Here is a 25733-nt window from a genome sequence, read left to right as displayed (position 1 = left end):
CAAGAGGGTCTGACTTAGGGCTCTCTCTGTCTCTCTCTTTTTTTTAATGTTTATTTATTTTTTGAGGGGGAGAAAGAGAGACAGCATGTGAGTGGGGGAGGGACAGAGAGAGAGAGGGAGATGCAGAATCCGAAGCAGGCTTCAGGCTCTGAGATGTCAGCACAGAGCCCGAGGGGGGGCTAGAATTCATGCACTATGAGATCATGACCTGAGCCAAAGTCAGACGCTTAACTGACTGAGCCACCCAGGTGCACCATAGGACTCTATCTCTTGCTTTCCCTTTATATTTTGTAATTCACCTCCTGCTTATGTTCATTTCTCTTTCAAATTTTTACCTCTCTGAGGTTGTCTTACGTGAAGAAATGTCCTACGAATTGAGGAAGGGCCTAATACACCCAGGAATTCAATAAGATTCCAATATTTCAATACATCAATATTCTAATGTTCTTCTTTGGACCTCCCTCAGAGCTGGGGGCCCTTTAGCATATAAGCTGGAGACCAATCAGGCATTGGAAAAAACCCCACTTCTGAATACCAGGTCAAATAGTATCTATGCTTGGCTTCTTTTTCTCTCTAACTGTAAATGCTGGAAAAACTGAGTGGCTGTCTTAGTTTGTGGGTTTTTCCTGTCTTGCCCCCATTGCTCCCTTCAAGCTTCATTTTCCCTATGACCTGAAAGCCATCTGACCACAAGGGTCAGGTCTCGTGCCAAAACGAGAAGCACAAGAACCAAACACCAGGGACATCCTCCATCCATTTTCTTCAAGGAAAGTCATTCTTTTTTTAATGTTTATTTATTATTTATTTTGAGAGAGAGAGAGAGTGGGGGATGGGCAGAGAGAGAGGGGGAGAGAGAGAATCCCAAGCAGGCTCTGTGCTGTCAGGGCAGAGCCTGACATAGGACTCAATCTCCCGAACCATGAGATCATGACCTGAGCTGAAATCAAGAGTTGGACACTTAACCTACTGAGATATCCAGGCGCCCCTTCCAGGAAAATCATTCTTAACAAGAATTTGGCAAGATACTTGATTATACACCTCACCTTCTAACCTTCTAAAGAATCAGGGAGAAAAGCAGTTTTATCTCAAATGTGAGAATTTAAAAATACAAAAAACAAAACCTTCTAACAAGAAACTGTATTCCTTTCAGGAGCAGAGATTCCTGAAATGTGGAATTTGTTCTTTGACTTACATTTGTAACTAAAATTCCAAGCATATATTCAAAATACCAGTAGTTTTTTTTATATTTTTTAATGTTTTTTGAGAGAGAAAGAGAGAGTGCAAGTGGGGGAGGGGCAGAGAGAGAGGGAAACACAGAATAAGAAGCAGGCTCCAGACTCTGAGCTGTCAGCACAAAGCCCAATGTGGGGCTTGAACTCATGAATGTTGAGATCATAACCTGAGCTGAAATGGGACACTTAATTGACTGAGCCACCAGGCACCCCAACAGTGGGTTGTTATTTAAAAATCAGGTACATGAAGATATTTGAATATTAACAGCATTTCCAAATGATTGGCCAAGGCTTTCTTATCGTTCTGAGGAGCAAAACAAAACTCCAAATCATGAGTAACAGACTCTAATAGTTGGCCAATACACAGGCTGGATTGGAAAATTCCTTAACGTGGCATCCAGTAATTTCCAAAAACAATTCAATTTCAAACAACGATCCTTCCAGATGTGACATTTGGGTAGACTTGTTTGAAAACACCAGAAGTAAATGTGAAATACCAGTGGTTTCTAGACAATCAAACTGTGATTGTTGAGGTTTGAGATTGAGCTACGCAGTTACTCCTATGTATGAAAATGCTATTTATACTTTGTCTGCATGTGTATGACGTGCCTGGGGGGAATGGAAACTTAATTATACACATCCAGACTAGTCAAGCTTGTTGAAATTATGCTTTAAATGACCACAGGCAAAATTCTGACTTTGGGAAACGAGTCTCTGGTGACCTGGTCTCATATTCTGATCTTGTTTTCCTTTTTAGCACCTTGTGCACCCTCCCGCCTAGTCGCTAGTAACCCCCCACCCCCCCCCACCCCCCACCTCTTGATATTGTTGGAAGAGGGTTGGGAGATTCTGATAAGATCCTTCCCAGGAAAATCTCCTCCAGGGGACTGTTTGCATTTTGAAAGAGGATTTGCTGGGAAGGCGCTGTTCATCCCAAGGGAATGAACATTTGAGGTAGTCAAGAGAACAGACCTAGGAATTTTGCTGGTTTCTCTCAAATCTTACCCAATGACTGACTCTGTGGACATTCTCCATGTCCATTGACCATTGGTGTCCTCTGACCATTGGCGTCCTCACCTCCCCCGTGTTTCTAGAAGCAGCTGGAATCACATCTGGAATCAGATAATAGGTGGGCAAGAAAATCACAAATCTTTGAGCACATTACTAAACTTCCTCAGCCTTAGTCCCTCCCCTGTGAGGGGTTAAAATGAAAGGTCTTTTGCCAAGGACCTGCGATGGTGTCTAACAAATCATTCCCAGTCAGTTCCTTCCTGCCCCTACATAGTGGCCATGGCGGAAGACCTACTGTCTCAGTGAAAACAAGTTTTACTACTTGCCTAAATGCTCTGTGCCTCAGTTTCCTGGTTTGCAAAATAAGGGCACTGAGTCTTGCCCAGAGGATTATAATGAGAATTCTTGCCCGTTAAAGCATGTTAAGTGGTTAGTACAAATCTTGGCGCTTAAAAGTGCTGGGTAATTATTAGCTGCTACTTGGTCAGATATTTCCGATACTGGAATATTCACAGAGATTTCTCTTTTGTTTAATGTTTGTTCGTTTGCTTTTTTGCTGTTTGTTTATTTTTGAGAGAGAGACAAACATACAGAGCATGGGTAGGGGAGGGTCAGAGAGAGAGAGAGGGAGACACAGAATCTGAAGTAGACTCCAGGCTCTGAGCTGTCAGCAGAGAGCCCAATGTGGGGCTTGGACTCCTTAACTGTGAGATCATAACCTGAGTCAAATTCAGACCCTCAACCAACTGAGCCACCCAGGTGCCCCTGGGATATTCACAAGGATTTCTAAAAGAGATTTTCTTCTTTTCTCCTCAAGTACAGAGGAGAAAAGCTTTCCCTCTTATTTTCCCATCCAAACTTTCTGCCTTCTGTGATATGCCTTGTGCACTTACCACAGACATTTCAATTATTTGGCCCTAATGGAAGGAATCAGGAGTGTGGAAAATTTAAAACAGCAGCAAAGCCCCAACTTCTTTATGTTGAATTTTGTCATGCAGAGAGAGGAACACTGTCAATGGAATGATAGCCATCCAAAGAGCTGCACAGTCCCTCAGACCCTTGTTTTGGCAGCCAGCCATCAGGAGTGGGCCCCCAGCACAGTTACTGTGCCCACGGTTACCATGCAGCCTTGGACACGAGGCTCACCTCTTAAAATAGGAGCTTCTTAAGACCTAACGGTGTACTTCAAGACTCCCATCACCAAGTTCCATTGTACTTGACTCAGTGCTTATATTCAAAGAAAGCAGGGAATTTTGAGTATGACCATCTGTTCATCGTCACTGTACCCCCTTTTTCTAAAACACCTCTATGATACCTGGCGAGTTTTTATTTTTCTTTTAATGTTTATTTATTTTTGAGTGAGAGCAAGTGGGGAAAGGGCTGATGCGGGGCTCGTACTCACAAACTGTGAGATCATGACCTGAGGTGAAACCAGGAGTCAGATTCTCGACCGACTGGGCCACCCAGGCGCCCCCTGACAAGTTTTTAATTCCACAGTCTGAGATTCACTCCTTTGACTCAAAGCGCTGACTCTGCAGTACATCCCAGCTAAAAGGCAAACGTTTTCTAGATTGTTCACAAACCCTCTTCAGCCCCTGGCACATTAATGTCAATTAGCCACCAGTGCAGCTGATTTCTTAGAAATGAGATATAAGGCAAATACCTCTTACTGGGGAGAGTGTGCAGGAAATAGCTCCTCAGAGCCATAAGCTCTGGTGCTTTCAGGGATGGTCAGGCTGCCTTTAGGGCAATGGAGAGCGGTAGAGTCTGTGGCATTATGTACACAAAGTCCCACCTAAAGATGTCACATTTAAAACTTTTGAGAACATTGTGCTGGTCAGGTAGAACATGCCTGTCTATTGGGTGGCGTGGTCATTGATCCAACAGTTTACAGTCTGAGATCCCGAGTATGAGGCAGCAGGGAGGTAGTTCTGGGGGGGCAGTCTGGGTGAGATGCTATAATGGGGACAGACTGAGTCGTGAAAGACCCATGAAAGGCCGCACATAGTTGTGTGACAGTTGTGTGCATGGACCCCTGGCACCCACACTCCATGCCTGAGCACAGGGTAACTCACTCCAGCCACCAACATCTATTTGGGTCACCTGTGGGAATCCCCAGAACAATGAGGCCATTAGTGTGGGTCAAATATCCAGGAACCAATCCATCCAAGAATTTTACAGGGCCACAAAAAGCACAGGATCCTAGAGAGATTCCCCAATCTGGAGTGTAGTTTTCAGAACTTACAGGTTGAGTTTAAATATATCAGTGGGTGGAGAGGTTAAGAAATGCTTCCTCCACTCAGTGGGTACCTTCGTCACCCTGTCCCTGCGTCTTGACTAACCCCACATGGTGTGGGCTCTGTGCGTGCCACATAGGGATCTGTCCACCTGACCTACTTTACCAGAGAAAGAGCTTTGGAAAAAGTGAAAAAAATATTTCCCAAGTAAAGGTGGGGAGTTAAGTATGATCATCCCAACTCATCCTAAGTTCTATACCTAGCATGGTGCCTGGCACATGGCCTGTAACCGGAAGATTCTTCCTGAGCAACAACATCTGGGCTACACTGAATCACCTCCTGACAGACAGCCCATTCCTCCAGATGCATTTCCACTTAGGGTAGGTCTCAACCTTCCAGAAGCCCAAGCTGTGCTTTTAGTAGGTGTGGCTACGTTCTTCCCACTCACAACGCAACTTCAGTATCAATATATTTTTTTTAATTTTTTAATGTTTATATTTGAGAGACAGAGAGAGAACAAGCAGGGGAGGGGCAGAGAGAGAGGGAGACACAGAATCCGAAGCAGGCTCCAGGCCCTGAGCTGTCAGCACAGAGCCCAGTGTGGGGCTCAAACTCAGAAGCCGTGAGATCATGACTTGAGCCGAAGTCGGACACTTAACCAACTGCGCCACCCTGGTGCCAGTATCAACATTTAGAACCTTATTGCTTTACTGGGTTTGTAAAGTTGGAAACAATCTGATTCAATGCAGATACTTACAGACTGGCCATACTGTGCTCATTACCAGTCACACTCTGAGACATACAGTATGCATCAACATATTGTTGATCTATATGTGGGACCTGAGAAAGGCCCAAGGCCAAGTCCTGAGATGGGAAGGATTATCATGTGTATCCCTCTCATGGCATCACTTTTTAATTTTGCATCTTTACAAAAATCATTAGAGATTAATGATCGCAACTAGATGGGTTGAAAGCGTCTTAAGCTCAGGCACCTTTTTCTTTTCTTTTCTTTTTTTTAATATGAAATTTATTGTCAAATTGGTTTCCATACAACATCCAGTGCTCATCCCGGGGCGGGGGGGCACCTTTTTCTACTGTACTCATCAAAGTCATGGTTTAGACCAACAGGGATGGTTTCTTTTTTCAAGATGTTCTCACCCCTGGCTTCCTTGATTCCTTTCTGACTCGACTCAGGTTAATGGAAGTCCCCAAATGAGCCCAAGATATGGCTGTTTTGATGTAGGGATGTTATGATGCACCCTTAAAAAAAAAAGGACAATTACACTTTCTGCATTTTTGGTTTCATGTCCAAGTAGTGTGTGAAGCATGTCACTTGGAGGAAAAAGGCAGGCATTTCATTTACATACATATTTGGTAATAAAAAGACATCTTTTGCATTTTGATATTGTTGCTTTGACACAGCCCCAATGAAATGACCTTCTCAAAAGGAATAGGCCAACTGCTTCCATGACAGCAGATAAACCCAGCAAACTGCTGCTTCCCAGTGCGCAAATATGGGAGGCTGCTTCTGCTCCCTGGTAGCAGGTCACTAATTGTACTTGTGACCCTTCTAGAACCAAAGGTCTCAGCACACTCTCTCTCTCTTTCCTCTTGAGGGGAATGAGCTTAAAGAAGATAACGGTAGGTTGGAGGGGAGGCAAGGACAAAGCCAAGGAAAATGTAAAGGAATGAGATAGTGTGAGGCAAAGGGAGCCTTTCGATATCCCTGACATCAGCTGAGGAAAGTGACTGACCTGACCTGTGTCTTTTGTGCACAGGTTCACACACACACACACACACACACACACACACACACTCACTCACATACTAAAGGACTTTGAAGTTACTCTTGCCGAAAGATGAGAAACTGGTGTCAGTAATGTTTCAAACAGACCAGATGCCATGCACATGGGCACAGAGGGATAGCCTTGGCTTTCAAACTATTCATCTCTGCCCCAGGGCTAGGGCCTGGCAATCTAGAATTGGACTTCTCTGGATGAAATTGTATGTGAATGGGGTTGCCACCTGGTGCATTGTCTCTGGCAAAAAAAAAAAAAATTGATGTCCTGGAAAAAAAAAAAAAAAGAAACAAAACAGTGAAACAGTTTGTAATTCTCTCCAGTCCCTTTTTCTTTTTCCCGTTTTCTTCAATGGTGTTTATTTTTTTCTTTTTTCAGGAATTTCTCAGGAGACAAATTAAAGGGTTTAGAATCTAGATGACTTAACAATAGTCTCTAGTGCCTGGCACAAGTCACTGTAAAATCCATTATTTGATTCTGCAATTTCCTCTGACAATGTGTACTGCTGACTTGGAGCCGACTGCATGCCATGAGCTCGGCAATGCAAAATACTCGCCTAAACTAGGTCTGTGTGAGAGGTTTTTAACCGGCTATGCTGAGGAATGATAGACAAACAAGAAACTGAGTTTTCACAGTTTTATATACCTGTTACATGACCACCATAATCAAGATAAAGGAAGAAGATCTTTGGGGTGCCTGGGTGGCTCAGTCAGTTGAACATCTGACTCCTGATTTCAGCCCAGGTCATGATCTTGCTGTTTGTGGGTTTGAGCCCCACATCGGGCTCTGTGCTGACGGTGTAGAGCCTGCTTGGGATCTTCTCTCTTCTTCTCCCTCTGGCCACTGCCCCTCTGCTAGCTCATGCTTTCTCTCTCTCTCTCTCTCTGTCTCTCTCTCTCTCTCTCTCTCTCTCAAAAATAAATAAATAAACTTAAAAACAGATACAGAACCCCCACAGATTCCATATACCCCTTATTCTTCCTTCCCCCTCCAGGCAACCCCTGATTTGATTTTTAAGCCCTACAGCCTAGTGAGGATTTTCTACCACTGGAAGCAGGCAGTAATGGACTCTTTTGTGTTTGGCTTCGTTCAGCATAATGATTCTGTGTGTTATCCATGTTGGCACAAGCAATGGTAGTACTTTTTTTTTTTTTTTTAGAGTTTATTTATTTTTGAGAGAGAGAGAGAGAAAGAGAGTATGACTGGGGGTGGGGCAGAGAGAGAGGGAGACACAGAATCCAAAGCACGCTCCAGGCTCTGAGCTATGAGCACAGAGCCTAACAGGGGGCTCGAACTCACAAACCATGAGATCGTGACCTGAGCCGAAGTCAGATGCCTAACTGCAGTCAAATGCTCTACCACTGAACTACACCCCCTCAGATGCCTAACTGACTGAGCCACCCATATGCCCCACTTTTTTTTTTTTTTTTTTTTTTTTTTTTTTGCTGAGTAATAGTCCGTTGAATGGCAGTATTATGCTTTATCTATTCATGGGTGTTTCCAGGTGTGTTACTGTTTTTATTATCACTGAAGAGTCCTGTCTCCTTCAGTGCAAGCAGAACCAGTTTGTATTTCTTCCACAAGAAAGAGATCAAGATGTTTTAATATAGGAAAATTATGAAGTGTCCCATCTGGCCCATTCCTGGATCTGATTCTTTCTCTAAGGTATAAGGTCCTCACCTCACACTCAGGTCTCAATCTGATCAAGACATGTCTCATTACTTTTTTTCATTGCCCTCTCTCTGCCTGATGCCCCTCACAACCCAGTGCCTTAGCTGTGGCTGATACAGTTCTGCGGGCAGAGAAGGTGCTGGCTGCCAGTACCTTCTGGCATATCACTACCCAGCATCTGAGGCACGGCCAGCTTCTAATGACAGGAAGTCTGGGGTCAGGGCCAAGGTGGGAAGGTGTCAACACACTTTGAAGAGCCAACCGTTGCGTTCTCAAGGACTGCCCACCTGTATTGAACAGACTGCTCCTCGCATAGTTTCTCTAACCAGTCTTTGTGATCGACTTCAACGCGTTCCTCTCAACTTACTACATTAATATTAAACACTTGAATAGGTCATATTCCTTTCTACCTGTTCCATAGCCCATTTGACTGACTTTTGGCCAAAATTCTTCCTTGCCTCCCTACAGCAGGCCGCTGTGGGTCTCCATCTATCACAGCACTTACAAATCTTGCCTTCGAATTGAACGAGTACTTGCTATGTTGTTCTCCATTACTAAGGAAAGCTAAGGCTTGGCGTGCCCAATGACCTCCAGCACGGGGAAGATGCTGTCCTCAGTTTAAAGAGTTATTGCTGGAAGAAGCAGATAAACAAAGTCATGGAGGTAGCAAAGTTGAGGATTGTGGGCTCTGGCTTGGGGACTGGGGCCGAGTTTGGTGGGGCTAGGGACCTGTTTCATGGGGCTAAGGTTGGCATGAATGAGGTCAGCATTCAGTGTCTGGCCTTTATTCTGTACCATGGAGAACCACAGAAATTCCTGATACCACATCAGACAGGCTAAGTCTGCACAAAACACATAGTCAAGTGCAGAGAACAGAGGGGGCAGGTGGGAGGCCAAAAATTGTAAGTTGATTTCCTAGTCCAGTCACAAATGGGCAACACAGGACCCGGGGGATGGTTCGCTCCATTTGTCCCCCAAATTATCTCTTTCACTGACGCTTCTCAGCAGAAGATGGCTAATACCGTATGGTCCTATTTAGTTCTTTCTGAATTCGTATTTTGGCTAATGCAACCAAGGCAGAGACATGAGCCTGAATTACATTAAAATATCTGGAAAATATAGTTAGATTACCCTAAAATGGAAACAAATTCATGCTAAATCTTGGCTTCAGAATTTTTTTCCAGGCCTTTTTTATTTTTATTTTTTTACTATTTTTTTAAATAATGGAGCAGAAGTCAAGGGCTTCAGTTAAGTTGCATCATATAAGCATGTAACTGATATATGTTCAGCTACAAACAGTTGACAAAATAAAATGGTATTCTTGGAATAATGCAACTAAAGATACTGTAAATATTTTCATTTTGTGTTATACTTTCATTTTATACTTTGCAAAACTGTATTCATTTGTAACATTAGTTCTAGTTCCAATTACTAATTGGTTACAATCGAGACTGTATTCTATACACAGCCTTGATTCTCATTTTTTATTGGTTACTTAAGGAATTTTCAGAAAGTAATTTGAGCTCCACTTGATTTTTCCTTTTAGGACTGATTTTATTACCTAATCCCAACTTAAGCTTTGACCCTGGAGTTGACATTCTTTTTATTATTTTATTATTCTTTTTTTTTTTTTTTTTTTTTTTTTTTTTTAAAGAAGAGGCACTTTTTTTAAATTTTTTTTTTTTTTTCAACGTTTTTTATTTATTTTTGGGACAGAGAGAGACAGAGCATGAACGGGGGAGGGGCAGAGAGAGAGGGAGGCACAGAAGCGGAAACAGGCTCCAGGCTCTGAGCCATCAGCCCAGAGCCTGACGCGGGGCTCGAACTCACCGACCGCGAGATCGTGACCTGGCTGAAGTCGGACGCTTAACCGACTGCGCCACCCAGGCGCCCCTATTATTTTATTATTCTTATAAAAATGACACAAGTGCATTATAAAAACTCAAGCCATTAGGAAAGTATAAAGATTGGCATAAAAATTAACCCAAGCCCCTTTGTGTTTGACCTAAGTGACTATCATTCCAGACACCCTTCTCTGTGCACAGCATATATAAATAAATACGGATGCAGATGTTTTCATAGGACTAAGATCGTCACATCCAAGTTATTCATACAGATATTATAAAGGCAAAAACAAATACTGTAGTTGATTTTACTTGAATTTGACAAAAGAAAACAAAGGGAAAGTGATGGCATTGTTGAACTTTAGAAAAGGATTTCTTCACTAAAGAATATTCATTTTTAAAGGATCCATTACAGTCACAAAACCAAGATAAGTTATCAGAAGATTTGAAAACAAGTCAGCTCCATGTCTTCATTTTATACTATTTTACGTGACTGTTTGCCATGACAGTAAAGAATTTAGCATCACTGACATCTTTGCCCCTCTCCTTCTGTCGACAAGTTTTGGTAAAGTATTTTCATATGTCAGGATATGCTCTTTTTATACTGTCTCAAACCCACAATTTCTAGGGTCATTTTGCTTTCATTCTATGCTTTACTGGATTCATTGCCAGTCTTAGAGTCATGGTGTCAGTATTTTGGAGCTTTTCTGGTTGTGTCATCTCTTGTTTGCTTATATGTTCTTTTATTTTACTCTTCTTTAAAGTCTATTTATCTTTGAGAGACAGAGTACACGAGTGTGAGTGGGGAAGGAGCAGAGAGAGAGAGAGAGAGGGAGGGAGAGAGAATCCCAAGCAGGCTCCAAGCTGTCAGCACAGAGCCTGACAGGGGACTCAAAGTCACGAACCATGAGATCATGACCTGAGCCAAAATCGAGTCAGACACTCAACCCACTGAGCCACCCAGGCACCCCTTGATTGCTTATATTTTATTAAATAATGTTTTTCAGAAGGTATCAGAAGTAGAGTGATTTTATAATTTGTTAATTAAATGGGGACACCTTAGAGAATACAAGAAGGCCCTGTTATTAACACTTAGTCAAAACAGGAGGTATCATACTGACTATTTCAGGTAGAGCAGAGCTTAAGATCACCCTAAAGCCAGAGGGGGTGTATTTCCTAAGTTCTTGCTTCAACTCAGCACTTTTTTGAGGCATTTAAATGGTGCCAAGTGGATCCTTACACAAAAGAGCATCTATTTGGGAAAAAAAAAAAAGGTTTGGCTCTGACTGAAGATCCAACAGCTCACTGCCCGGGGTTAATGGGCAGCTTTGAGGGAGTCCAGCATTCATTTAAAATCATATCCATAATTCTGTATACCTGTGCATTGTCTGGAAAGAGGACCATAAAAATCAGATATTACTAATTTCTCTTGCCCGTCAAATGCTACTAATTTCAATTTCATCACAAATCTCCAAAAAGCTACATCGTTGGCTTGTGTTCCCCTAAATCTCCTAGAAATAATGTCACACAACTGTAATCTCACATTATTACTACTTAGTTTTCATTATGGGATTAATATAAGAAAAGCCCAAATGTAGAGTGTTTCTGATCTTTAGTAAAACTGCTAGTAATAACTTTGGTTTTACTTTTCAGTATCTCTTTCATTAAGATTCTTGCGATAACACCATGTTAGGGATAGTTTTCCCCTTACACCAGGTGTTATACCTCCTTCTATAAGCTCCATGGCTTATACACCTACCAGTGAGGGTCACTGGGGTTTCCTCTCAGCCTGAGCTGTCAGGGAGGTCGCTGAGAGCTGTCTGAAGCTACTGAAATCGATATCCTAATCTAGGATCACTGGAACTATTTCTATTCTTCCTGTATCAATACCTTGCTTAATTCTAAAACACTCTCTTTGTGGTCCTTATTCTGTTTCCATTATTTAAAAGGTGGTATTACTGCTATTTTCATTTCATTTCATTTCATTTCATTTCATTTCATTTCATTTCATTTCATTTCATTTCATTCCAGTATATTTAACATAGAGTGTTACATTAGTTTCAAGTATACAATATAATGATTCAACACTTCCTTACATCACCCGGTACTTATCACAAGTGCCCTCCTTAGTCCCTATCACCTATTTCCCCCATCCCCCACCCACCTCCCCTCTGGTAACTATCAATTTGTTCTCTATAGTTAAGAGTTTATTTCAGGGGCACCTGGGTGGCTCCGAGGGGTGCCTGGGTGGCTCAGTGGGTTCGGCTCAGGTCATGATCTCGCGGTTTGTGAGTTCGAGCCCCAGGTCGGGCTCTGTGCTGACAGCTCAGAGCCTGGAGCCTGCTTCAGATTCTGTGTCTCCCTCCCTCTCTGCCCCTCCCTGACTCATACTCTGTCTCTCAAAAACAAATAAAAACATTTTTTTTTAAAAGGAGTCTGTTTCTTGGCTTGCCTCTCTCTCTCTTTTTCCCTTACTCTTCTGTTTTGTTTCTTAAATTCCACATATGAGTGAAATCATATGGTGTTTGTCTTTCTCTGACTCACTTACTGAGCATTATACTCTCTACCTCTATCCACGTTGTTGCAAATGACAAGATCTTGTTCTGTTTTATGGCTGAATAATATAACATAATATAATATATTATATAATATGCCACATCTTTATCCATTTATCTATTGATGAATGCTTGGACTGCTTCCATAATTTGGCTATTGTAAATTTGGCTATTGTAATGCTGCTATAAACGAAGAGGTGAATATATCTCTTTGAATGAGTGTTTTTATTTTTTGGAGGTAAGCACCCAGTAGTGCGATTCCTGGATCATACGGTGGCTCTATTTTTAACTTTTTTGAGGCACCTCCGTACTGTTTTCCACAGTGGCTGCACCAGTTTGCATTCCCACCAACCGTGCAAGAAGGTTCTCCTTTCTCCACATCCTTGCCAACACATGTTGTGACAGCTACTTATTTTAAATTGTAAAAGTGAGTAGATGGATGACCGGTCACTTACACTGACTAGGAGAAAAGTTGTTAAATGTCCACTTTCCTTTGCCTTGCACCCTCCCCGCCTGAAAGATTGAACATGAAGTGTTCCCGACAGAGAGAAGACATTAACAAAAAAGGAGGGGGAAAAATGCATGGAAAATAAAATGATAATGCCAATAGTGGCCAGCAAAATGATTGGAAACATATGAAAGTTAGTGGATTCAAGTTAAAAGAAATACACACATCTAAAAGCTTCCCTGAAGTGTTCAAGCACCTCTGTCCACATCCAGCCTTGGGAGACTTTCCCAGGAAAGTAGGAAGCAAAAGCAAAATCGTGATGAGCGCTAATAACCTTCAGGGAGGGGGCATTTAGGTGCCCCCCCCCCCATAAAAGAGTTCACACCTGAAAGTGCTTATACAGATTCAGAGATGAACTTCTTCAAAAAAATCTTTTACCTCGATGTTAAAAAAGCAACGCCTCACCCCAGAAATATCTGAAATGTTGACAGGAAAAACTGTTGATCTAACCCTTCGCTCTGCGGGAACTTTAGACTTATCGGCTTCCTCTTTGCCTTCCTTTGATTACAGTTTCCTGGAATCCGTGGCCTTGGCAAGGTCCCAGGTGTAGACAGCCCTGCGCACAGGGCAAACCTGCCTGCCTGCCTCTGCCTCCTCTCTCTGCTGTGCCCTATCACCTTAGCTCATTAGCCAAGAAGGGCCTTCTGCCCTTTCGGCGGGGGTGGGGGTGGAGGAGGGGGCTCCTGTCTCTGTTTCCCCTCTCCACCTTCCCCACACCCACCTCCATCTCAAAACACCAGAGAAAGAGGTTGAAGAGCGAACCCTGTGGCTGTGAAGGCAAGATAGAGATGGTTCAGCCTTCTTTGCAAGTTTCAGACTGACAATCGTGAAACTAATGAAAAATAAAAGAGGTTCTCTTATCTCCGGTCCGCGCCCCGGGGGATGCATTTTTCTCTTCAGCTGAGAGCAGGCTTAGGAGTAAAATGTTGAAAACCTAAGAACATGGAGTGAACTGCAGGTTCAAATGCAGTTCAACCACAAATATAGCGCATGGAGCAAGCTTTGGAAAATATAATATAGAACATCTTAGCCCTTTTATGGTATTAATTTTCTCCCACATCCCTTTAAGTTATTTTGTGCTTGTCTTCTGGCCTCCGCATCTGCCTGTTTTCTTCTCATTTTTCCTTCCAAAAGAAACCTTCTGACGATGTGACGTGAATGTCTTCATTAATGACCCGTGCCATTTATTTTGCTTATATGCTTGGTTAAATACTCGATTTTGGCTCATACTTTCCATGTGGAATATTAATATTCATTATTCTCAAAGTGAAGAGACGAACTTCTCATTTTTTTTTTACTAAAAAAAAAAACCCTGTATTTAATTAATCTTCAAGTAAATGAACCTATAAAATATAGTAAGGAACTTTTGGGTATTTTGAAAAGACTTGCTTCAGCTTTATCCTTTCTCTTACATCTTGAATTCCTCAAATACTTTTAAAGTCACTTTGCAGGCATTAGACCCTATTACATGGCTAATAAAGAAGATGGCTAAAAACTAGTTAGCCATTTTCTGATGAATGTAACTTATTGGCGTAATTCAGTATAGAGTAATAGAAGAAAAATGTTCTCCCTCAAATGTGCTTTTATTTTTTATTTTTTTTATTTAAATTTTTTTTTCTTTTTTTTTTTTCAACGTTTTTTTTAAATTTATTTTTGGGACAGAGAGAGACAGAGCATGAACGGGGGAGGGGCAGAGAGAGAGGGAGACACAGAATCGGAAACAGGCTCCAGGCTCCGAGCCATCAGCCCAGAGCCTGACGCGGGGCTCGAACTCACTGACCGCGAGATCGTGACCTGGCTGAAGTCGGACGCTTAACCGACTGCGCCACCCAGGCGCCCCTCAAATGTGCTTTTAAAAAAAAATTACTCTTCCTTAATTATCAAAGTATCACTGATATACAATGTTATATTAGCTTCAGGTATACAACACAGTGAGCTCACAAGCCTGTAGTCTCAGTAGTCACCCCGATAAGCATAGTTACCATCTGCCACAATACAACACGATTGCAGTATTTCCAGCTATATTCCCAATCTTCACTTTTCATTTCCATGACTTACTTATTTTATGACTTGAAGTTTGTACCGCTTAATCCCCTTTACCTTATTTCGCCCATCCCCTCCCCACCTCCCCTCTAGCAAATAATGTGCTTTTTTAAAAACACGGATCCTCTCAGGAGTAACTCCATTTTCCGTTTTGCTTGGTGTATGTTAGTGGCTTTACTCCTCTAGAATCTGTCACGTCGGCTCAGGTGTGCAGAAACCAGAAATGTGTTCCCTTCTTATTTTGATTTTGCTCTGTTTCCACTACAGGTATAACCCCCAACAGCTTTAGTGAAAAGCTGGCTGATTCTAAAATAGGCACATATTTTACCCTGATTCGTTACCCTGATTTACTTATTTTACCCTGATTATTCCTTTGGGGGAGAGAGAACCACACCACCAACTCAAATTTGTTTCTGCTTTCATACCACCTAGTGCTACTTATGAACACACTGGAAAAGGTCATTTCATTCCGCTGAAATTTCTTGCAGCTCAACTTAACCGGGTCTTTCCATTATTTGGTGAGTATTATTCCCTAATTGAATCAGTATCACATTCTTTGCAGTGCCAGGAGAATTCCAGATTTTTTTTTTTTTTTGCAAAAACTTTCAGTAATTTTTGCTGTCTGTTTCCCAGAAACTGAATCTCTTCGTTCTCTGAAAATGATTTGCCTCATACTTAGAAGACTAAGTTCATCCTACAGGAGCTCTGCTTAGGCTTCACTTTTTTTCTTAAGTTATTTATTTTGAGAGAAAGAGAAAAAAAGGGAGGGGCAGAGAAAGGGAGAGAGAAAGAGAGAGAATCCCAGGCAGGCTCCAAGCCATCAGCACAGAGCCCGACACAGGGTTCAAACCTGGGAACCGTGAGATCATGACCTGAGCTGAAATCAAGAGTCTGATGCTTAACCCATGGAGCCACCCAGGTGCCCCTTGTGCCTTACTTCTTAACAACCCATCTCTATTTCATCTTTTTTCCCTGTCCTCAGAGGCTAACATCTCCATCACATCCCAGATCCTATCTTCTCCTGCTTTGTCTGAGAACCTTGTTCTCATACTGTCCCTCTTCTCTTCATCCTAACCAGCTCTCTCTGTCTGAGGCATTCCTACCCCTAGAACAACAACAAAGCACTTCTTCAACTCTACTCGTCTCTCAAATTTCCTTTCTGCAGACTTTTCGAACGTACATTTCTGTTTCCTTGACCTAATCTTTAGCTTGTAATAGTTTAGTTTTTATTCTTGTCCCTCTATTGAAGCTAAACTCTTAGAAGTCACTGGTATAAAATCTGCCGGCCAGCAAATCTAGTGACCTTTCTCAAGCCCCTGTTACTAACAGTGGCATTGGACAGAGCTGATGAAGCCACCTTTCTGGAAACCGGAAGTGTTTGCAGAATTCTCAATGGAGTCTTTTGTCTCCATGGCCTGTTTCTTTAACTGCAAAATTGAACCTTTATCTTTTTAGGCTGTGATTTCCCATGCCCAATCTCTTTGCCGTAGATATTCCCTCAGGACTTTGCCTCCATACATTCTCTATATACGCCTTTTCTAGAGTTTTTGTGGTTTTAAACATCTCTGTGTGCATAGCTCTGAAACCCATTAATTCTGAATGACACGTCTGTCTTTCCTGTCTTGGCTGTTCTTACATTTAAATTCTACTAGTGTATCAAATGCAACAGGTCCAGAACAGAATCCATTTTTTCTCCTCCCCCAACCTCCCTTTCCAGGTTTCCGGCTTTCTGCAAGTGACATCACCACTAATGTTCTCTTGGATCCATGATTTCCTGCTCCCAGAGCTGTGAATGCTCAAAGGTGTATGCTGGCGAGATTGCCCTTTGAGATACATTATTGCCAGATTAATTTTCTTGAAGTAAAATTATAGGGTATTCCCCTGCTTAACAGCTTCCACTCATTTACAAAACGAAATCCAGCTCTTAGCATGGTATTTGTTATTCATAGCATGGCTGCAGCTGAACTATCTGGTTCTAGTTCTCAAGGCTGCACCAAATTCCAGGCAACTATTTGTTATTATTAATATAAATATTTTATATTAGTTGCTATTCTCTGTACTCGCCTTCGGGTTCCTATCCCTGAGGCTTTGCTCATGCTGTTTTCCATCTCCAAAACCTTCTTGTGATCCAAATCCTACCCATCCTTCAAGGGCCACTTCCTTTAGGCTTTCCCTGATCTTCACAACTAGAAGAAATATTTCCAACTTCTGCACTTCATTTGTGTTACTAATATAGCCATGCTAGTTTTCTTTTGCTTAGTGTTTACATGACTTCTTCCCCATCCTTTTACTTGTCATATGTTGGTGTCTTTATTCATAAAATGTGTTTCTTGTAAACAACATAGAGTTGTTTTTTGTCTATACTGTTTTTTTATCTAGTCTGTCAATCCTTGCCTTTTAATTATGTTCTTTAGTCCATTTATATTTGCTGCAATTATTGATATGTTTGCATTTAAGTCTACCATCTTGGCGTTTTAATTCTATTTGTTCCTCTTGCCCTTTTTCTTTATTTGTTGGTTGCTTGGTTGGTCTTATATTCATCCTTCCTCCTTTTCTTTGGCAAGTGATTAACTTACCATTTTTAAAAAATATCCTATCTCCCCCGTTGAATTCTTCACTCAGCCTCTTTGTGTGTCTTTGCACTTTGTGATTACTGTAGAGAATAAAATTTGCATCTTTAGTATATCACATTCTATGTTTAAAAAATTACTTCAAGGAAAATCTAAGAATTCTATGACAATCTCTTTCCGATGTTTCATCCCTGCTTTAGTTCAGTTCAATGTACTATAGGCTTTAAATTCTCCCAGTGATAAGCTTCCTCTGTTTTGTACTTAGTATAAAGCCTGGAGCCAAAAGCCTGTTCCCTGTTCACCTGCTGCACCCGTAGAAGGCTGTGGCCCTTCATGCATGCAACACAGAGGGAGTCCTTCCTACTGCCCCCTTCCTCCTTAGGTCCCACACCTCCATCAGCAGTAGACTCTTCTTATCTGGTACCCAGTGCAAGGCCTAATTCTCCAGCTCCACCTTCCGATCCAGGCAGGCCCTGCATTCTTGAATTGATGAAGATTTCTCTCAACAGTCCTGCCTCTCTCCAATGTTAGACTGCCATCCGCTGTTACTGGATGTGAGACCTGGTGGATGGGAGGGTTTATGTAGACAGTTCCTGCATGGCTCCTTCTTAGTAGGGTTCATGCTCACCTGTCCTGCCTTTTCTCTGTGGCAGACAACTACTGTCTCATATTCTTGTAAGGTTGGAGCATGGGAGGTGTTGGTTGTGCTGATGCACTCTCAGACTGAGGCAGTTCTTCTAGTTCATTAACTTACCTTGCAACCGTGAGTCTCCAATGGGCTCAAAAATAACGGTTCTGTAAGTTCTCTGATTGGTTCTAATTGCTTAAGCAGGAGCAATGTTTCTTGTAACTTTCTATCCCCTGGACAGAAGCAGAAACACCTTTTCTGTTTTATCCTTAACTCTTCCTTAGATTTAGTCCTCCCAGAAACAAATGCTAAGTAAAGGATTTGAGGATTTGAATTCAAGTGGTTTATTTGGGAGGTGATCCCAGGAAGCCCCAGTAAAGTAGTGGGAGGAAAGACAGGGAAGAGAAGGAAGTCTGTACAGTGTGTGAATGAGCACCTGAGCTGCAATCCCACGGAACACTGCGTGGAATCAGCCTCAGTAAGGAAGTGGCTATTTATCCACCACCTGCTGCTTGTGATTGATTAGCTGCCCTGTCTATGGGTGGAGCCTAGACCAGGTCAAAAAAGGCTGAGAGTCACAGGTACTTGCCAGAGGAAGTTGTCCCTGTGTAAGGGAATGTGGGAGGGTACCCAATGTCTGTTCTAAACTCTCCAATGACACTCTCCAATAAACAATAATTCTCAGGGATATTGGCATACTAGAGCCTGAGTTTAGCGAAAAGATGATTCAGACATGATTTATTTCTGTAGTCTCCTAGCATGGAGAATAACCAGGAGATAATTAATCAATAATTATTAGATTAGAAAACACATTTTATAAGAAAAGCCAGTTTGTAGAATTCTAGTTAGTTCTTCTTTATTTCCTATCATCCTCCCAAACCCACATCTTCACACACACCCCACTCACTCAGATGGTATGGTTTATTCTCTTAAGTGCCACAAAAGTTCAATTTACCTGACTGGTTGAAATTAGAAAACCAAAAACCAAAAAAAAAAAAAAAAAATGTGATTGTCTAGCTAATTTGAATGTACTATAATTTTAACGTATAATTTCTACACCTAAACTTTATCTAACAGATATTTTATATTACTTGTAGCCAGCAATGATTAGGCGTCCACCAACAATCATCTGCTACATTTGTGGCCGTGAATATGGAACAAAATCCATTGCCATCCACGAGCCACAATGTCTGAAAAAATGGCATAACGAAAACAACTTGTTGCCCAAAGAGTTAAGGAGATCAGAACCCAAGAAACCAGAAGTCAGGACCATTACTGGTAAGTTTTTGAAAAGAAAAAAAGAAAGAAAGAAAGACTTGAGTGCATATGGGGAGAATTTTCTCTGTGAAATTTTAAGAGGAGAGGTATTCTTTTCTTACTTATTCAAACATCAGAAATCAGCAACATTTACTGTCTTCATTATAACCGAATAGGAAAAATGGTTCTAGAATGCCTGACCAAGGTGCCTTCAGATGCTGAGACATAAAGACGCTACTTCTGGCAAAACCATGCAAGGAGAGGGACCCACTGGAATTTCTTGTATTTCCCAGAAGTTACTTTCCTATATTATCAAACATGATACTTAAAAAACATGAAGCCTCAAAAATCTTTCAGGGCATCTGGAGACATGTTTTCAAATAGGAATGTGTCTTCGCGTTCACAGAGCAGGGTACCAAACTCAAAGTGTGCAGGGTCCACTAGCTGGGGTATAAAACTGAGTAAATTGATCCATGTGTGACACGAGGGAAGCTGAGGACCATGGGGAGCTGGAAGATTATGGACTCTCTCCAAAGGAGGCAGCTGGAAATTTAGCCTAGTGTGGGCATAGTTTTCAACAATACAAAAGAAACTGGAAATCTAGAAATCTGTATGCTTTGTTTTTTTTTTTTTAATGTTTATTTATTTTTGAGGGAGAGACAGACACACAGAGTGTGAGTAGGGGAGGGGCAGAGAAAGAGAGGGAGACACAGAATCTGAAGCAGGTTCCAGGCTCCGAGCTGTCAACACAGAGCCCAACGTGGGACTTGAGTTCACAAACTGCAAGATCATGACCTGAGCTGAAGTCGGATGCTTAACCGACTGAGCCACCCAGGCACCCCCAGGCCCAGAGCTTTCAAATTTTGCAACTAATACATTGTAAAGCATTGCACAAGCCAGATGAAGCTCCATAAACTGCTATGCATGGCCTCCCCACAGAGCCTTATGCTTACTCATTTGGGGTGAGAACAAAGTCGTCCAGAGACTGTTTGCCATGCAAACTCCGACTTCCTCCTCTTATTTCTCCCATTGTCATTTTCTCAGCGGATCCCCTCATTCCCCTCAAGGGAAAACCTTTCTTGGTTTTAAGAAAAGTTATCATTCAACCCACCAATCCCTCATGTGTAACCGTAGACTGGCGTAGCCATAGGGTACCCCAGAAGTCATTACCATTGATTAGTCCAAAGCCCACTTGTTAGAAATGTAACCCAAGAGGAGCGCCTGGGTGGCACAGTTGGTTGAGAATCTGACTTTGGCTCAGGTCATGATTTCACAGTTCGTGAGTTCATGCCCCGCGTTGGGCTCTGTGCTGACAGCTCAGAGCTCAGAGCCTGGAGCCTGCTTTGGATTCTGTGTCTCCTCTCTCTCTGCCCCTCCCTCACTCATGCTCTGTCTCTCTCTCCCTCTCTCTCTCTCAAAAATAAATAAACATTTAAAAAAAAAAAGAAATGTAACCCAAGAACCCACAGAGTGGAATCTAAGTTGTCATGATAAAGTTCTAGAGGCTACAAGAACCCGTTTATTCACAGCCCTTACCAAGGGGAGGACTCTTCACACAGGTGGGAAAAGAGCTCAAGATGAACACATCCATCCATTGAAATTAGAGCATTTGCCCACAAGGATGTTGTTTATCTCATTGGAACTCTCTTCCCAGCAGTTCTCTGTGTTTTCAAAAAATCTGTTTTCTTCACTTCTGACCGTATCCGTTTTTCTGCTTGAGCATAATTATCACAAGTCTAGAAGATCAGAGAGTAATGACTGGCTTGAAGGCCCTCAGGGATTCATTAATCAGTTACTGCCCACAGATGGAAAAGGTAGGCCCCGTAACTGCCCTTCTCTGCAACTTTCCTCTTGGTCCCATGCTGTTTCTATTTCTGAAGGCATCCTGCCTCAGGAGGCAGAGAGAGAATCCCCATTCTTGTTTCCATCCCACAGACTTACTGTGGTCATGAAGTCCAAATAACCCTTCCTCCAGATCCAAAGTCAAAGTCATACTCAAAAACTTTTAGCAACATGATGAGTCATCTCCAGTGAGACTCCATGAATACTCTGGAATTTTTGAATCCATAGGAAAAGTCATGAGTAAGGAGAAAGTCAGTGCCATTTTATTTTTCAACAGTCTTCAAAGCTCTCAAAATTCATATCCTGCGTAGAAAGTGGTACTTGGTTTGTCTAAAGGATAAATACTAGGCTGTGCTGGGGTTCAATTTTTCATGGAGTAAAATAAGGAACATTAAAAGTAGCAGGAGAGAATCTGAAGTTTACTATGGTTGTGTGAACCATTAGGAAGAAGTCATAGGAAAATTGCCTGGGCTTTAGTGAAGAAATATATTCTGTTAAAATGATTTTTTGTTAAGTATGTAATTTATGTTTGAGTGCCTGGCTACATTTGGGGGGGTTGCTATTTGGAGTAATTCTAAGACACAGTCAATTTAATGTACTAAAGTCATTCTATTTAAATAAGGTTTATCAAAGCTAACTCCCACACTGTTTCTCTAAAATAAAGCCATATGCCTTTTTTCCTATGCTCTGCCAATGAAGATTATACATCTCTCAGACGTCTTGATTGTTCTCTTAAGGACACTTCTTTTCATCAGGTTAACTATTCTGTTTGCATTCTTTGGTTTAATTATTTAAAGAATCTCCACATTTATGACCGTGAAGAGACGATACATTTTTAGGATATCATTCATCCTAAATTCACCCTAACTGTCAGTGTTGGCCTTTAAAAACATTCCACTGAAGGATTACAGAAGAGGAAAGTACAAATACATGTTCTTTTCCCTTTGTAAGCTTCTATTTAGAGTCAATTGAAAGAAGGCCAAAAGTTATATTTGCAAGATAATCATGTGTAAGCAAAGATGTTAATAATTAGTGAAGAATGCATATCATAATACATAAAACAACTCCTTCCCCTTTTTAAAATCCAAGGAGCGAAAAGTCTCTGGTTCATAGCGCACTTTTTATTCAACCCCTGAAAGAGGGTTTGGAACAAAAAGTATGATTTGTTTAAAAGCCTCAGTCAACAGGTATTTCCTGAAAATATTTTCCATAAAAAGTAGAGTATGGTGCTCCAGAATAAAAAAGGATCCATTTTTACCATTTTCTTCTTTTCTTTCCTTTTTGGTCCTTTTTTCTTTTTTCTTCTTCTTTTTCTTTAACTTTCCAGCCAAAGGTTTCTATGATCTCGATGCCTTAAATGAAGCTGCTTGGACAAGCGCCCTGAGCCAGTTGGTTCCCTGTAATATTTGCGGGCGTACCTTCCTGCCAGACAGACTGATTGTTCACCAACGATCCTGTAAGCCAAAAGTCGCCAAGTAAAGCCCTTTCTCCCAGCAAGTGTTACAGGACTTAGATCCTTTCGAGAGAGATGGGGGTATGAGGGAAGGAGAAAAAGGAGGCGAGGAGAAGAAACAAGAAAAACAAATTGTCACGAGGCTGTCTAGGGGAAGGCAGCTGGGTGCTTGGGTGGCACGAACGTGACCGTGATGTGGTGGGCAAGCGCTCTGCTTTCAGCAAGCAGCTGCGTGCATGTGCACAGACACACGGGGGGCTGTGTCACACTCTGTCAAGCAGAATTACAGTGGGCCGCCCCTCATTGGGGCTGGCTTTTTTGTCTTGAGAAAATTTCAGAGCCAACTGTTGGTGTTTTTCCACCATTCTCTCCCCGCACCCACCCAGCAAGATTTTGAACTTCACAGTTAGGTCTCTTATTATTCTGGGAACAGAGGTTTCAGGTGGTCATTTCAGGCAACTCCTTAAGTCTCAAGAAAAACTGGATGCCTTCCCATCCCTGTGCTTTCTGAAATAATGTACCATTCCCTGTTTCCTCCGATCCGGGGAAAAGTTTTTAATTGAGCTAGTGATTGGGAATCTTTTCTCTGTAAAATCATTGCATGACAAAGACGTTCAAAAAAGAGCTAAGGAGTTCAAGTACTAGAACGATGTCTAACTATACTCCCTTGCTAAGAGCAGGAAATGCTACAGAGAAATTTCAGAACCGGTTCCAGCTTCATATGTCACAAGATTGCTACAGCGCCATTCATCAAATGGGTGGAGGTTAGCTCCTTCCTTCTATAGGCGAAGTCCAGAGAGTTCTCTCTGCCCTCACAGGGGCTTATAGGTGTTTTATTGTTGAGGTCTACAATCTTGCCAGGAAGTTCTGCACCACCCCACCCACTACCCCTGCAATGGGTTGTGAAACTGCCCTGTATTTTAGGCCTTGAATGTGTATTCATAGGGGTAAGGCTCTCCTGGGAGGAGGCCAGGGTCAGGGAGGTGCTCTGCCCAGGAAATTCTGCTCCCCCTCTGGGCAGTTTTGCTTGAGATCTTTGTTCCTTTTATGGCTGAAGTTCAGAGCCATTCTGGATCCCCTGGGTTCCTGCAAACCTTGCATTCATGACTTAACCCAGCACGTTAGCTCCACATTCTACAAGCAAATTTATTTGACCTAATGTTTTAGTCACACATCTCCATATTATAAGCGGTTAGGTTAAGATAATTGCCCTAATTGTTCTTTTTTTTTTTTTCCTGCCTGTTCTAAAGGAAGAAGAGGTTAACTTTTTAAATAGTCTTTAGATAACCTCAGAGAAGATTACCATCTTGAGAAAGACAGCATTTAATGACCCGTTGATGGTTTAGTTCTTTTATTTTGCTGGCAAAAATGACATCTAGTAATGAAGTTAGTGTAGTGTGAGTCAGACTCTGTGCCTCGTGCTTCCCATACTTCAGTGTTTATAAATCTCACATCAACCCTACAAGGAGACATTATCTATATTTTACATCCGAGGAAACTGGTATTTAAATAGGTCAATAGCTAACTAGAGGTCACACTGGGCTGGAGTCGAGTGAAGCAAACTCGCGACCGTTGGAATTCCAAACTCATACTCTTTGCCAGTGCTATTTGTGTGATGGATGTCTTCACGAACACAATGAACTGTACTAACCAACAATCTGCCAGGTGTGATTTTTTTTTTTTTTTTAATCCAGTGTTTAGCACCTAAGGCAACTGGGAATCTCAGCATGCTTGTAGTTTGCCTGCTGGAATTTTTGGTCAACTGTGGAGGTGAAAACACAAGTCAGAACTGCCCTCGCTGTCTTGCAGTGGCCACTGTGCCTTCTGCTAATGGTGGAAGCAGTCAAATGGGGGAAATAAAGCAGAAGTGCTGGTCTCAACTTTGAAAGCAGTTGCCTAAAAAAGACATCCTTATACACATTTCTTTCAAAACATGACCAAAAAAAAAAAAAAAATCAAAATAAATGACTCTGAAGGAATTATCGGGTCTGTGAGTTTTTTGTTTTTTGTTTTTTTAATGTTTATTTATGTTCGAGTGAGAAGGAGAGGGGCAGAGAGAGAAAGGGACAGAAGATCCAAAGCAGGCTCTGCACTGACAGCAGCAAGCCCGATGCGGGGCTCAAACCCAAGAGCCATGAGAGCATGACCTGAGCCAAAGTCAGATGCTTAATCGACTGAGCCACCCAGGCGCCCCAGGTCTGTGAGTTCTTGAAGTGGGAAACATTTCTGCCTCCGGCTCTGCCGCAGCTGGCCCTCAAGTGGTCCGTGGAATTAAATCCACAGCAAGGTCAGGAGATGACATCAGTCCAAGAGTTCCTGTCTGTTAGCAAGGCAGGCAGTCAAGATCTCCCCATTGGTAGGAAAGAGCTCACCTGTTCTGCCGCCTGCCCTCCTCCCAATGAATTCATCTCTGTGCAGATATTCCTACTGTCCAAAGAAATCGGTAGGTAGCCCTTCCGTGAGTTGTGAATTTGAACCTTGCCGTAGTCCCCACAGATACTCTCCTAGAGGATGAGGAGCAGATACCAGATGAAGTTACTCGGAGCTCTTACGCTTACACTTACGCTTACGCCCACAGGCAGGTCCTGGTGTGGGGTCCGATAGTGTTACAGGCATCGGCAACAATACACTTCCCCCACTGCTCTGTTAACTGCTGCAGACTTTCATGAAATTTCCCTTTAGCTGGAAGACTGCCAGGATGTCTTGATGCTCATTTGCACATTCAATTCACATCACAGTTGCAGGGTATGTCCTATCAGCAGGGGACCATGGGGACTGAACAAGCATGTCCTAGTAGGGGTGTGGAGAAGAAGAATCTCCTCCTGTGAGTAAGCATGGAAATCTGTGAAGAACTCCTTTGCAGAGACTCTTCAGGCAGCCCCATCATAATGGTTTCTGACAGGCAAGTATTTCCAACTGGGGTCTCAGGGATGGCTCCCAGATGACACTGCTTCAGCCTGAGGAATACTGACCCAGGTCTCTTCATGGAAAAAGAAGCTGCTATTGACAAGCAGAATCATTTGTGGAGCAGGGAGGCGATAGAGGGCAGATATCCAATATCTTCTACTTCCTGAACACCAGAA

General features: G+C 42.2%; 1 protein-coding gene across 8 annotated transcripts in view; it reads left to right on the top strand.

Annotated features, from left to right (window-relative positions):
- Positions 1-24530, top strand: part of ZNF475 (zinc finger protein 475) — a 62060-nt gene extending 37530 nt beyond the window's left edge. For 2 of the 8 annotated variants that reach the window (XM_058738017.1, XM_058738066.1), the window contains 2 exons: positions 19196-19376; positions 22525-22694. In XM_058738017.1, coding sequence (XP_058594000.1) covers positions 19196-19376; positions 22525-22676 — 333 coding nt within the window. In that variant the 3' untranslated portion in view covers positions 22677-22694. Of the gene's footprint in view, positions 1-4743; positions 4861-15330; positions 15419-19195; positions 19377-22524; positions 22695-23900; positions 23987-24344 lie in introns of those variants that run through there. The other 6 variants (XM_058738047.1, XM_058738028.1, XM_058738038.1 and 3 more) reach the window with 6 other exon arrangements.
- Positions 24531-25733: the final 1203 nt, after the last annotated feature.

Source organism: Neofelis nebulosa, chromosome 1, assembly GCF_028018385.1.
Source record: "Neofelis nebulosa isolate mNeoNeb1 chromosome 1, mNeoNeb1.pri, whole genome shotgun sequence".
NCBI lineage: Eukaryota > Metazoa > Chordata > Mammalia > Carnivora > Felidae > Neofelis > Neofelis nebulosa.
Note: the sequence above shows the minus strand (reverse complement) of the source record. Positions and strands in the feature narration are given on the sequence as shown.